General features: G+C 34.2%; 1 protein-coding gene across 5 annotated transcripts in view; it reads left to right on the top strand.

Annotated features, from left to right (window-relative positions):
* Positions 1-13,293, top strand: part of DNAJC13 (DnaJ heat shock protein family (Hsp40) member C13) — a 124,700-nt gene that overhangs the window by 36,277 nt on the left and 75,130 nt on the right. For all 5 annotated transcript variants that reach the window (XR_450889.3, XM_057545165.1, XM_007180932.3 and 2 more), the window contains 11 exons: positions 2,971-3,046; positions 3,848-3,997; positions 4,749-4,790; positions 7,462-7,662; positions 9,762-9,968; positions 10,060-10,155; positions 10,532-10,623; positions 11,988-12,154; positions 12,263-12,342; positions 12,425-12,594; positions 13,046-13,145. Coding sequence is in view for 4 of the 5 variants with exons in the window: in XM_057545165.1 (XP_057401148.1) it covers positions 2,971-3,046; positions 3,848-3,997; positions 4,749-4,790; positions 7,462-7,662; positions 9,762-9,968; positions 10,060-10,155; positions 10,532-10,623; positions 11,988-12,154; positions 12,263-12,342; positions 12,425-12,594; positions 13,046-13,145 (1,381 nt within the window). In the remaining variant the exon portion in view is untranslated. The remainder of the gene's footprint in view (positions 1-2,970; positions 3,047-3,847; positions 3,998-4,748; positions 4,791-7,461; positions 7,663-9,761; positions 9,969-10,059; positions 10,156-10,531; positions 10,624-11,987; positions 12,155-12,262; positions 12,343-12,424; positions 12,595-13,045; positions 13,146-13,293) is intronic.

The following is a 13,293-nucleotide window of genomic DNA, read 5'->3' on the forward strand; positions in this document are numbered from 1 at the left end:
ACCATACATGTGAGCTCATTCAGATTTTAATCTCTAAATCTGATCTCCAAGGGGCTTTTTAGGTACTCTTTGAAGGTTTAGGGCTGCTTATAAAGGTTTTAAATGACTTAGAAGTATTTGCCCTAACGTTAAAGAGTAGTCCAGCAGCCATTCTAGAGGAGAGAGGCATGGGGAACTCTTAGAAGAAAGGAAGGGGAAAAAAGGGGAATGGAAGGGAATTCTCCTGAGAATTTTCTTACAACTCTCTTCTTAGGAAGGCTTTAGAGCTCTGTATTTATCTGAAAGATAGCTCTGAGTTTACCAGTCATGACAGTACTTTGGGCACTTCACTCCAGCATCCTTTTGCTGCAGGATCTAGATTGTGTTCTCTCCAATATGGTAGCCACTAAACATGCATGGCTATTTAAGTTTAAATAAAATTTAGAATTCAGTTGCTCATTAGCCACATTTCAAGTGGTCAATAGAGCTACCTAATTGGACAGTGTAGATACAGAACGTTTCCATCATTTTGGAAAGTTCTTTTGCATGGCACTAATCAGGATGAAAAAGTTACATGAGAAAAATGTTAGAAATTAGAAAGGGCTTCATTGTGTGGAGGAGATTAGTATAGAATTGAAAAGGATATTTTCTTAACTGAGATCCTCTAAGATTTTGAATATGACAACATCAGTTGACATTTGGAACATTTCAGGCATTTAATTCTTACGCTTTTGCTTCCAGAGTAAAATAAATAAGTTCTGTAGTTTCATTTCAGGATTATAAAAATTGTCATGTTTGAAATGAACTCATTTACAAAACAGAAATAGAGTCAAAGATATAGAAAACAAACTTATGTTTACCAGGGGTTAAGGGGGGGAGGGATAAATTGGAAGATTGGGATTGACATATACACACTACTATATATAAAATAGATAACTAATAAGGACCTACTATGCTAGCTCTTCTAATTGCTCTCTCTTCTGGCACAGGGAATTCTACTCAATACTCTGTAATGGCCTATATGGGAAAAGAATCTTAAAAAAATTGGATATATGTATATGTATAACTGATTCACTTTGCTGTACACCTGCAACTAACAACATTGTAAATCAACTATACTCCAATAAAAATTTTACAAAAACAAAAATTGGCATGTTTGACTCTCAAGATGATTCTGAAAGTTAGAATTCATGAATTCATATTTCTGTCATACATTTGATTTCATTGTGCAATCTTCTGAGGCAAATATTGCTTTAATAAGATTTTCTTTGTTTTTCTTTGTTCCCATTAATTGATTAAGCCTCTGAAGCTTTGAGACTTTTTATCTGTTTAGATAAATCCTCATCCACTTCACCAATCCTTCAACTTCTCCCCACTTTAGAAAGCAGCAAATGAATGTTTTTATGTTAAAAGGAAGGGCTCTCATTCTTTAGTTTCCCATTCCACTTTAGACTTATGAAATTAGGGAGAAATATTTGTAATATAGCAATATGGTAAAGATGAATAGAATCTATCATTTTTCCCCAAAATGGAAATTTCATCATTTTTATTATATAATATAATGATTAGAAGAAATAATAGGGAAATTAAAATGTGAAAGAGCTCTCTTGATCTTAATGGGAATACTCCTAGTGTGTGACCCTTGAGTCAGCTAGTGGCTGCTGGATTAAGGTAATGTATGCCTTTTTACTGTATTAGTAGTTTAAAGCAGAAAAACACAGTCTTTTCCATACATATAAAAAAAGCATCTGATTGTGTTTAACATCCATTTTTGATCATTTAAAAATCTCTTATTAAAATACAAATAGATATTTCAATAAATATGATCAATTAATACATTTTTCTGATATTCAACTGTTTTCCTAAAATGACTGTCTTTGGTCATGGTGTATTACTATTTTAATATGCCATTTGATTCATATTGATAGTATTTATTTAAAAATAGATCGGTGTATTTTTTTTCTTTTTTGTATTGTCTTACCAGATTTTAGTATCACTGAAAGAATTGAGAAGCTGTCCTTAGTCTGTTTCCTGGAACATTTTAAGAAGCATAGGATTTACCTGTTCCTTTAAGATTTCATCTCCTTGTTTGAGCCTTGGTACTTTTGTAGGGTGTAATTGTTTGCAGCTTTCTTAAATTCTTCTATACAGGGGTTGATTTATTCTTAATTTTCAAATTTATCAGCACGGACTTACACACATCATTTTTTTTCTTCTGTGTCTATGGTTATAAATTCTTTTATTCCTGATTTTGTTTTTGTATTTTCTTAGACCTATTTTATTATTTTATTTCCAAAGAGCTAATTCTTCAGTTTTAAATAAATTTTTCTAATTCAGTTTCCACTTTTATCATTATGAATTGCTCTCTCTTCTAAAGGATTACTGATACCCAAATGGTTTTTCTCCTTCAGATATGTTGCTTTAAGTGAAGGAAGTGAAGTGAGAAGTGAAAATTGCTTGTCTGTGATGTAGCCTTCCTACTTCTATAAAATTGCAACACTTAAATGTAATAGGTAGTTGCTTAAATAGAAATTATTTAGATTCCAGAATAGGAGTGTGACAGACCAGTTGTAGACCATAGCTTTTCCTTCATTTGCATCATGTTCTTGTCGAAAGGATATTTTGAAACAATTAGTAGTGTACAGTGTCTTTTTTTTTAAATAAAATTTTCCCATTTAGATTCTTTTGGCATCCTCTGGCAGTGATTTGCTAACTTCATGTATACTAACAGCACAAGATTGCTTGCATAGGTTTTACTTTTCTACTTAAGGATCTTATTGTTTCACAGTAAAATGAGTGATGGGTGGGTCTTGATACCAGTAGCATTTCAGAACATTAAAAATGTGAGAATATAAAACGAAGATATATTTAGTCACATTAATCAGTTAACACATTTCTATTTATTTATTGAAATGTTCCTTTTGTGTTATATGTATTTTGTTATAAAATGTTTCTTTTATTTAAGACTAAACTTAAGTACTTCCTTTGTAGGTATAAGCGTGTCTTTTCAGTTGGAACCCACGCGATTACTACATATAATCCCAATACCTTAGAAGTAACAAATCAGGTAATTATGTTAGAAGTTATTAGGTGTTTGAACTCCATTTGAATTTTAAAAGCCAGGTTAAAACCTGACCCATGACTCCCTGCCTGAAATCAGTACTTTAGGATAGAAGTGTCAAATCTGAAAAAGATTAATATGCTTATATAATGCTCAGTGCTCAGGACCAAACATAAATAAAGGGGGCATGTGTGTGCTTATTTCTAGGCTCTAAGGGGTATAACATTTTAATATGTTACTGTTGATTACAGCAGTCTTTTTAATGTAAAATTTGTAAATTCTTTATAATTTTAAAGGCAGCATTGTTACTGTAATACAGGCATACATAAGTCACAAGTGCAGTGGTTGGAAAATACTTGTCATGAAAGTAAGGTTACTGTCTATAAAGGCAAGACTAATGTGAATATGGATAAGTAAACATAAATATATTCTAGTTTATTTTAATTCTAAATTAGGTATGTTTTACAGATTCTTCTTTTTGTTGCTGTTTTTAACACATTTGTAGGTAATCATAAAATGCTATTCCCCAGTTCTTTTCACATCTATGTATTTTAATTGCTTTGGATTAATGTCATCAATCATTGAAGTTGGAAAACGGATAGGACTTCTTTATTGTCTCTGATGACTGAAAACTTTTGAAAGTTTGTTTTATAGAATTACTGTAAGACAAAACCGTTTCTAGACCTCAATACTGTTTTGTAAAATTTTCTCATTTAATCAGTGATTGTGAAATTAAAGTAGTAAAAATAAGTGTCGCATTTCCCCATAGTATAGCACAAGTTGAAAGAATTCCTTCCTTTTTGTTAGTGGCCTTATGGAGACATTTGCAGCATCAGCCCTGTTGGAAAAGGACAAGGAACAGAGTTCAACCTCACATTTCGTAAAGGCAGTGGAAAAAAGTCAGAAACATTAAAATTTTCTACAGAACACAGAACAGAACTTCTTACAGAAGCATTGGTAAGAACCATTTCATGTTAATACACTAAATTTCTCTCTTCTTTTTCTTAATGAAACAGTTACATTAAACTACAGATGTTAATGTTCTGAGTCCCTGTTCCCACTATGTTTATTTTTTTCTTATTGACCCTTAACTCAACACTGTGAAGCTTTCACTTTTTTCTTACTGACAGGCTGGTTAATCCTTTATATTTGATAGTTTTTGTCTTTTTAAATACATTATACAGAACAAAGCAGTTTTACGTTTAATTAATCTATCCAGTTTTTCAGTAATATTTCACACACTTTTTATTGAATATCCTTAAACTATAACTTTAATAACATTTTTTGTAATAGATTTATTTATTTATTTTGGCTGCATTGGGTCTTTGTTGCTGCACACATGCTTTCTCTAGTTGCAGCGAGTGGGGGCTACTCTTCGTCGCGGTGCGGTGGCTTCTCTTGTTGCGGAACACGGGCTCTAGGCGCGCGGGCTTCAGTAGTTGTGGCGCGTGGGTTCAGTAGTTACGGCACACGGGCTTAGTTGCTCCACGGCATGTGCGATCAGCCTGGACCAGGGCTTGAACCCGTGTCCACTGCATTGGCAGGCAGATTCTTAACCACTGTGCCACCAGGGAAGTCCCTAATAACATTTTTTAATATCAGGGTTACCAAGTTGGGATTTTAACTTTGGATAGAAAGTACTGAACTGAAATGTGAGTCCTTCTTACCAATCTGTTGTTATAAACTATGCTTATATCTTCTCTTTCAGAGATTTAGAACTGATTTTTCAGAAGGAAAAATCACAGGAAGGGCAAGTATTTAACATTTTTTAATATCTATCTTTATTTTTTCAAATGTTGTGCTTTAGAAATCCTTCCATGAACTGTGTGTTCCCTTTATGGCAAAGTTAAAGGGGAAAAAAATGAAACAACTTTAATGTCTCCTGATATCATGTGATAGATGAATGTAATTTAACAGGAAACTCAGATATGAATAATTAGACTTATGACTGTTAATGCTGATAGTTGGGAAAAAATCTTCCGGTAGGACTCAGCATTAAAAACAATGCTTCATTCACGAAGTCTTTATTCAGTATTCTAAACAGCAAGAGAAGCTTCACGCTGCTGTTAATACTTGTTAGACCATGCAGTAGTTGTTTGGTGTAGGAGATTCCTATTTCAGAAGTATTAAAGTTTTAAGAATGTTTATGTATTGAAACTGCCTTATTACATGTTCTTGCACTGGATCTGGCCAATAATGAAGCTTTGCATGGTGCACTGACAGCTTTCAGGAAGTCATGGTTACTCATTAGAATTTAACTTTTCCAGGCCTTCTCTAGTCATGTTTACAGCAGCATTTAAACTAAATCAGAGTCTTCTGGGGATGGTAAATGGGCGTTGATACTTTTTTCACTCCCTTGAAATAGGGGGGACGTAGAGTAATGTGTAAACTCATAGCACTGTCCAGAACGCTAGCTTCTGGCAGAAGGCAGGATCTGAACTCTCATATGCTGGCAGCACTGTTCCCCTGTTTTTTTTAAAAGCCCTCATCCTGTATATAGATGTTCTATTCTTGTTTTAGTATCCCAAAAGCCTCACTGATCTCAACTCAAGCAATTGACTGGTTGCCCAGGAGCCATTTAAAATAGCTTAATGGCATTTGGTGAGCTGCTTGTTTCTTATGTATGATGAGCCACAATCAGATTTATATAAATCATAATTTGGTATGCTTATTTTAGTTATTTTATGTTAGTGGGTGAGTTTTCTGTATATCTCATCTGTTTGGAAAACAACTGCTTCCAGAAGCATACTTAAGAGATTTTGCTTATAAGCTTCCCTTTATATCCGTTAACTTCAGCAACTTAATACTTTTCAAAATTTTGTGGTGAAAACAGTATCCCTAGAAGATTGCCCGAAGGACAGCAATTTTATATAAGTTGAATTTGGCCTCAGGCCTCTCATTGTCCCTGGATACACTCTAAATCAAGGTCTCTCAAGACTGTCTTGGCCTCCACAGTCCTGAAGGACAATGATTTGTTTCCCTTGGCAAATCTCTTTACTTGACAGTTGATTATCAGCTGGAGGAATGGAGAATATCCTGTACGAGTGGGCTGTGGGGCATGTAAACCAGCATAGTTGGGAAAAGCACCACTTTTTGTGGCCTCCCTTCTACCCCCACTTCTGCTGGAAAGGTGTGGCACTGCTCCATCCTTTAGTTCAGAATCAAGGCTCTAAATATATTCTTGGGTTAATGCAGGCCTTTTTGTCTTTCTGCAGAATTCCTTTTATGAAACCGTAATGTGCATGATGCCATAGATCAGTAATGCTGAGGGGATTGATGTGGTATGATCCTATGAACCTCATTGCTGGGTTTAATGTTGGGGTGTTAGCGGAGGTGTTTATTATCTAATGCCTTACTCTCTTTTCTGAACACCTGCAAGAGAATTTCTCTCTTATTTTAGTATTAGAAATAGTTGTACTCTTGAGCAGCAACAGGTTTATTTTTACCTTAAGAATCATGTAACTGACCATGCGTTCCTCTTCATATTGATGGGTAGAAAACTTTGTGGTCTTTTCGGGTAGACAAGGGAATGTTCATTACACATCTGACATTTTGTTATCCTTATTTTCTCTTTGCCTCATTTTGCCTTTATTTTAAATTATTTTATACACATCATTTTGGTTAGCAGCCTCAACTAAACATTTTTTTCTTTTTAAGAGTAAAACTAGGTAGTAAATGGATGTTGACCATTGTAATTATTTCTGATACTAGGTACTTTAATTTACAAAGGAATGTTCTCTAAATGGAATTTTACTTGCTAATGAGATCAAACTTCTAAAGATAAGTTTCCAATGGTGTGATTAGAAAAGCCTGCGGTGTTTAAATTGAATGCTGTAACAGCTCTGAAATGTGACTTAGCTCTTTTCTATATCTAACTTGGTTAAAAGAAGGGACCTCAGCTCAGTGCTCTGTGATGACCTAGATGGGTGGGATGGGGTGGGGGGGAGATCCAAGAGGTAGGGGATATATGTATAAATATAGCTGATTCACGTCGTTGTACAGCAGAAACTAACACAACATTGTAAAGCAATTATAATCTAATTTTTAAAAATCCATCAACAAAAGTTGAAATCTTTTCTCCAATAGAACTCTTGAAGAATAACATTTCTATTTAGGATTTCCCTAAAAAAATTTTTTATAGATTTGCATAAAGGTGACTTAAAATTGTTTCACAAAATATTGTAACCCAAACCTTTGTTAATTGTAAAAGGACATACTGTCTTCAGTTAGCATGAACATTCTTAATTGAATAAACATAAACCTCCAAATGGCTAAAATAAAAATGTTTTTAACAATTTGGATAGTAGCTCTAAATATTTATAATTTTTGGTTGTTTCAGCAGTGACTGATAAGTTAAATGTAACTGTGTTTTATGGTAAACTTAAATATGAATCTAAAAGTATTATTATCTTTCTCTCTAGAGATATAACTGCTATAAGCATCACTGGAGTGATATAAGAAAACCTGTCATTTTGGAAGTAACACCAGGAGGCTTTGATCAAATTAATCCTGCAACCAACAGAGTCCTCTGTTCCTATGACTATAGAAATATTGAAGGCTTTGTAGATCTCTCTGATTATCAAGGAGGGTTTTGTATACTTTATGGAGGATTTAGTAGATTGGTAAGTAGTGTTTTTAAAAAGCCATTTTAAAAGGGACATGACCATTTGAAGGAAAGCAGAGTTAATTTTGAAATTTCCTGAGTCCTCAGGGAGGAAGTATGACATGTATTATGAGTGCAGGCTTTGGTATCAAAGAAACCTGAGCTTGAATCCCAATTTGCAGCTCTATAAAATGAGGAGAGTAATAGGTATGTTATAGGTTTTTGTTTTTTGGATCGAATCAGATAATTTATGTAAAATGCTTAGCACAGTGTGTGGCTTAATATTCAATAAATGGTAGTTACAGTTTTATTTTCATTACTATTCATGTCTTACCTGAAGGTTTCTAAACTTTCTTTGAAAAGGTATTTTAAAATCTTTTTTTTAATAGTCTTCTTTCCTTTGCCCAGCTATTTGTAATCTGAAATCTGAATATTCATTGAAACTTCAAATTTGGAATTCATTGCCTGTTTTTGTCTTGAAATTCTGAATTATATGTAAATTTTGGGGTACCGCAGAATGCCCTGTATGTTGGCAGTAGAAGCTGAGCTATAGAAGATGACCATCTTTTTTTATAAGAAACGTCCTGCCTTCCTTAATTAAACCCCACATCTCAAAGATGAGCATTAAGAGGGTCCACATGGAGAGGCTCAGCTGAACTTACTCTCAAGAATCCTTTCTCTTGAGAATTTTAATTCCTGTAGCTACCTTAATGTCCTGGGAACACTACTTCAAGATTTAGTGTTCTGTAGATAAATTATCCATCCCTGGGTAACAGAGCCAGGGCAAGTCTTTTGGATATACAAGAGGCTAGAGGGTAGCAAAAGGGAAGTAAAAAGAATGGTGGATGGGGTGAACAATCTGATTTACAAAATATGTTAACTCTTCAGAGTTATAGGCCTTTACTCATCCTAGATTTCACTGTTTACCCAGATGATGGGTACCATCCTAGTGTCCCTCATCTAGGAATGTACATGTAGACATTTTGTTACCTCTGAGTCTAGACCCAAAAGGTGAAGGCCCAAAGAGAAAATTAGTTCCTTATTCCACACTAAAGCAGCCTAAAGCCTGCTGTCATGGTGCTGTCCAAAGGTTTTTCCCTTCCCTGGGTGGTGGAAATTTATAATGATTAACGCCTTGGTGGAAAACATACCTAATTTCAGGAATATGGCCTCACAGATCTTAACAGAATCACAGTAATTCACCAAGCCTTACAATGCATAAGGTAAACATTAAAGATAAGAATTGTGACACTCCTCAATTGCCAACATTTTTTATTGCTTGATGGCATCAAGCACTTTTAAATTTTAATCATCTACTTTCTAAGCATACTGTCTGCCTTTTAAAAGACACTAGCTAAAATGAGACATTCACTACAAATATGAGACCATGACAGATCCATTCAGCAAACCTTCATCTGGTACCTTCTGCATCCATAGTGACTAGATACGCTGCTGGGAATAAAATCAGGTTTTAAAACATGATCTGATCCAGTGTTTCTTAGCAGGGTAGTTAGTGGCATTCTGGGCAGGACAGGTCTTTCTTGTGTGGGATTCTTCTGCCCTGCCCTTCATGGGATATTAAGCATTTCTGGCCTCCAGGTACCAAATGCAAGTAGCAATATATAATTAACCTTTGTAATACACTCTGGAGGTTGATTTGTAATATTCATAGGCCAATGACTTGTAAACATTTAAACATTCTTCAAGGTAATCTTGCAAGAAAGTCCACTATATAAAAACAGATGAAGTCAGAGCTACCTTAGTTGAAACTGGGAATCCTGTCCACATAGTACCCACGCCCTGACTGGACTTAGCTGGGGTCCCTGGGGCCTCTTTTGGAAGCCCCAGAGTGCTGTTTTCCACGCGGTGATGCGAACCAGACTCTGAGAAGTTAGGAGATAATTTCTATTCAATGATTATTTTGTAAGCCTATCTCAGACTTTGTGATTTTAATTTAATAACAGTATTTCAGCCACAACACACTGCTTATTTACTTCTGATAAGATCTACCTTTTTTTGCTAGAAGTGCTTCTTCAGTCACTTTCCTATGAGTTGATTTCACTATGTCACATTTTAGTTATTTCAACCCTGACTTTTTAAATTTCAAAATTTATGCAGCATTTATTTGCATCAGAACAAAGAGAAGAAATTATCAAAAGTGCAATAGATCATGCTGGCAACTATATAGGTATTTCATTGCGGATCAGAAAAGAACCTTTAGAATTTGAGCAATATTTAAATCTTCGCTTTGGGAAATACAGCACTGATGAATCCATCACATCTTTAGCAGAGTTTGTAGTCCAAAAAATATCGCCTAGACATTCGGTAAGCCCATGTGTTAAAAGTAAAAATTTGTTCATCTGATTTTGACATTTTTCTTCAATAATTTTTAAATATGTGTCAATTTTGTTTGAAGGAACCTATAAAAAGAATTCTAGCACTTACAGAAACATGTTTAGTGGAACGTGATCCAGCAACCTATAATATTGCAACATTGAAGCCCTTAGGAGAAGTAAGTTTCACCAATATTAGCTTAAATGAGATTTCTCCCTGTTAATAAATTAGAATAATTTTCTTTCTATTTTAATATTTTTTAATGCCTAAAGAATAGGAAACAGGAAGAATCTGTATTTAATTCTCCATTATATTTACTGATCTTAGAACAATGAATATTGCAAAATTTATTTTCCGAGTATACAATGAAAACTTTTTATTTGGTATTGTGTGAAAATTTGAATGAGACTTTTAAGTGGCTCTTAAAGTCTGATACTATAAACAAGTTACATCTTTAAATATTGACTTTTGTCAGCTAAATGATGTGTAGTTTTTCTAATGAAATACTGTAAAACTAAACATCTTTCGTGGAACTTGTGTTTTGTTTTCCTTAGGTATTTGCATTGGTTTGTGACTCAGAAAACCCACAACTTTTTACCATTGAATTTATAAAGGGACAAATACGGAAATACTCTTCAACAGAGAGGTATTTTTTTAAATTCATCTAGCTTTTAAGATCCTAGTATGTGCAAGGCAAAGTGCTTCATTAAAGTGCTTCATTACATAAGTTACATTAAAATTATGTAACTTAGGAAAAGACAACTCTATTCTGTTGCATATGTAAAATGTCCTTCATTTAGTTTTCAAGTTTCTAAAGAGTATAAAAATGGTGACTTGATTTTAAATGAAAGGATGAAAAATAAAGTGTATTTCTGAAACTTACACTTTTAAAGTATTTAAAAATAACACCTTTCATTTTCATTCTTAAATTGTTTGGATAATGGCAGCAAGTTACTTTAATATAAATATACTCAATGAAACTAACACAGCATTGTAAATCAGCTATAACTGTGTGCAGGTTTTGTGTGGATGTAAGTTTTAAACTCCTTTAGGTGAATACAAAGGAATGTAATCACTGGATCATATGGTAAGAGGATGTTGAGTTTTGTAAGAACTGCCAAACTGTCTTCCAAAAGTGGCTGTACCATTGTGCATTCCAACCATTTTGCATTCCAACCAGCAGTGAATGAGAGTTCCTGTTGTTCCACATCCTCATCAGCATTTGGTGGTGTCAGTGTTCCAGATTTTGGCCATTCTAATACTGGTGTTATGGTATCTTGTTGTTTAAATTAGCATTTTCCTGATGTCGTATGATGTAGAGCACCTTTTCATGTGTTTTTTTGCTGTCTGTATATCTTCTTTGGTGAGGTCTCTGTTAAGGACTTTGGATCATTTTTTAATTGGATTGTTTTTCTTATTGTTGAATTTTAAGAGTTCTTTGTATATTTTGGGTAATAGTCCTTTATCAGATATGTCTTTTGTCAATATCTTCTCCCAAATGTGGCTTGTCTTTTCATTCTCTTGATGAAGTTTCTTGAAAAAGTAAAACTGTAGAGACAGAAGGAGATAAATGGTTGCCTTGGGGTGATGGAAGTGTACAAAAACTGGTTTGTGATAATGATTGCACAACTGTACAAATTTACTAAAAATTACCAGACTGTACGTTTTAATTGAATGAATTTTGTAATTTGTAAGTTATAACTCAGCAAAACTGTTAAAAATAATCTTAAAATTAAAAAACAAGAGGAAAACGTTAAAGATCCATTCCTTTAGTAACTCGTACATGGTATGTAACAGCAAAGTGAAGAGCTAGTATTGGAATGTCAGGTTCTCTCCTAATGTTCTCTCCTAATGTTCTCCTAATGTTCTCACCACTGTTCTTTTTAGCTTCTCTTGTACCCAGAGTGCCCCTCTGAGCAGGTAACCTGCTAAAGGGCCTATGCTGCCTTCTACATCAAAATTTTCCTAAATTATCAATCCTAAAAGCTTTATATTTTTAACCTTGCTTAGAGATTCCTTATTAGCAAGTTTGCTGGATGGAGTAAGAGCCTCTGGTAACAGAGATGTTTGTGTAAAAATGACATCAACTCATAAAGGTCAACGATGGGGGTTACTCAGCATGCCTGTCGATGAAGAGGTAGAGAGCCTTCATCTCAGATTCTTGGCTACACCTCCAAGTAAGTATTGATTTAAATGTAATTGCATTTCCATCCATCTACTTAACAATAATTTAAGAAATATAATGCAAATCTCTAAATCTTTTTGAACATTTCATCTCCTTACAGATGGCAACTTTGCAGATGCTGTATTCAGGTTCAACGCTAATATTTCGTATAGCGGAGTTCTCCATGCAGTAACGCAGGATGTAAGATAAATTGTATCATAATATGTTCATTGTCATTAACTTTTGGTATGGAAACTTTTTTGAAATATTCTTCCTTACCTAGGGTCTCTTCTCAGAAAACAAAGAAAAACTGATCAATAATGCCATAACGGCATTATTGTCCCAAGAGGGGGATGTTGTTGCTTCCAGTGCAGAACTTGAGAGTCAGTTCCAGGCTGTGAGGAGGCTTGTGGCTTCCAAAGCTGGTTTTCTAGCCTTTACTCAGCTTCCAAAGTAAGTTGCCTTAATTTTTTTCTTCAGAGAATTTGAACAACTCAAAATAGCAAATAATCAACAATTTACCTCTTTATATCTGAGTAAAACCTGATAACCTTTTAATATGGTGATATAGTAGTTTCTATTCATGAGAAATAAAAAAGGAAGGTGAATGGAAATGATATTTCTGACTTATTTATCCATTCACCCGTGATATTACTGACTCTGTTTTAGTGAATTTGAATGGGAAATTATATGCCTTTTAGTTTTAATTAAGCTTAAAAAAAACTTCCCCTTGAAAGAAAAAAATTATTATGATAACTGATATGTTCCAGAGATGGGATTCAGAATATGTAATTGCTATAGTAATGCAATAGAAACTTAAGATGACTTATATTATATTTCAATAATAAAATAATAGAATAATGCTCAGGCATTGCTACTATATGCTGTTGTTTTGTTCCCCAAGGTTTCGGGAGCGTCTAGGAGTGAAGGTAGTAAAAGCACTCAAGAGGAGCAACAATGGAGTAATCCATGCAGCCGTTGATATGCTCTGTGCCCTCATGTGTGTAAGTACTAGTGTTTTTCTTAAGTAAACTGATTTTGTTTAAGTTGACTGATGGTTTAAACTTCCACAAACCCAGATTTTCATTGTACCAATTAAATTCAGTGTTTCTATATTGCCTAACTTGCTCTCATAGCCATCTACTTATTCAA

This window comes from Balaenoptera acutorostrata, chromosome 4, assembly GCF_949987535.1.
Source record: "Balaenoptera acutorostrata chromosome 4, mBalAcu1.1, whole genome shotgun sequence".
NCBI classification, from domain to species: Eukaryota; Metazoa; Chordata; class Mammalia; order Artiodactyla; family Balaenopteridae; genus Balaenoptera; species Balaenoptera acutorostrata.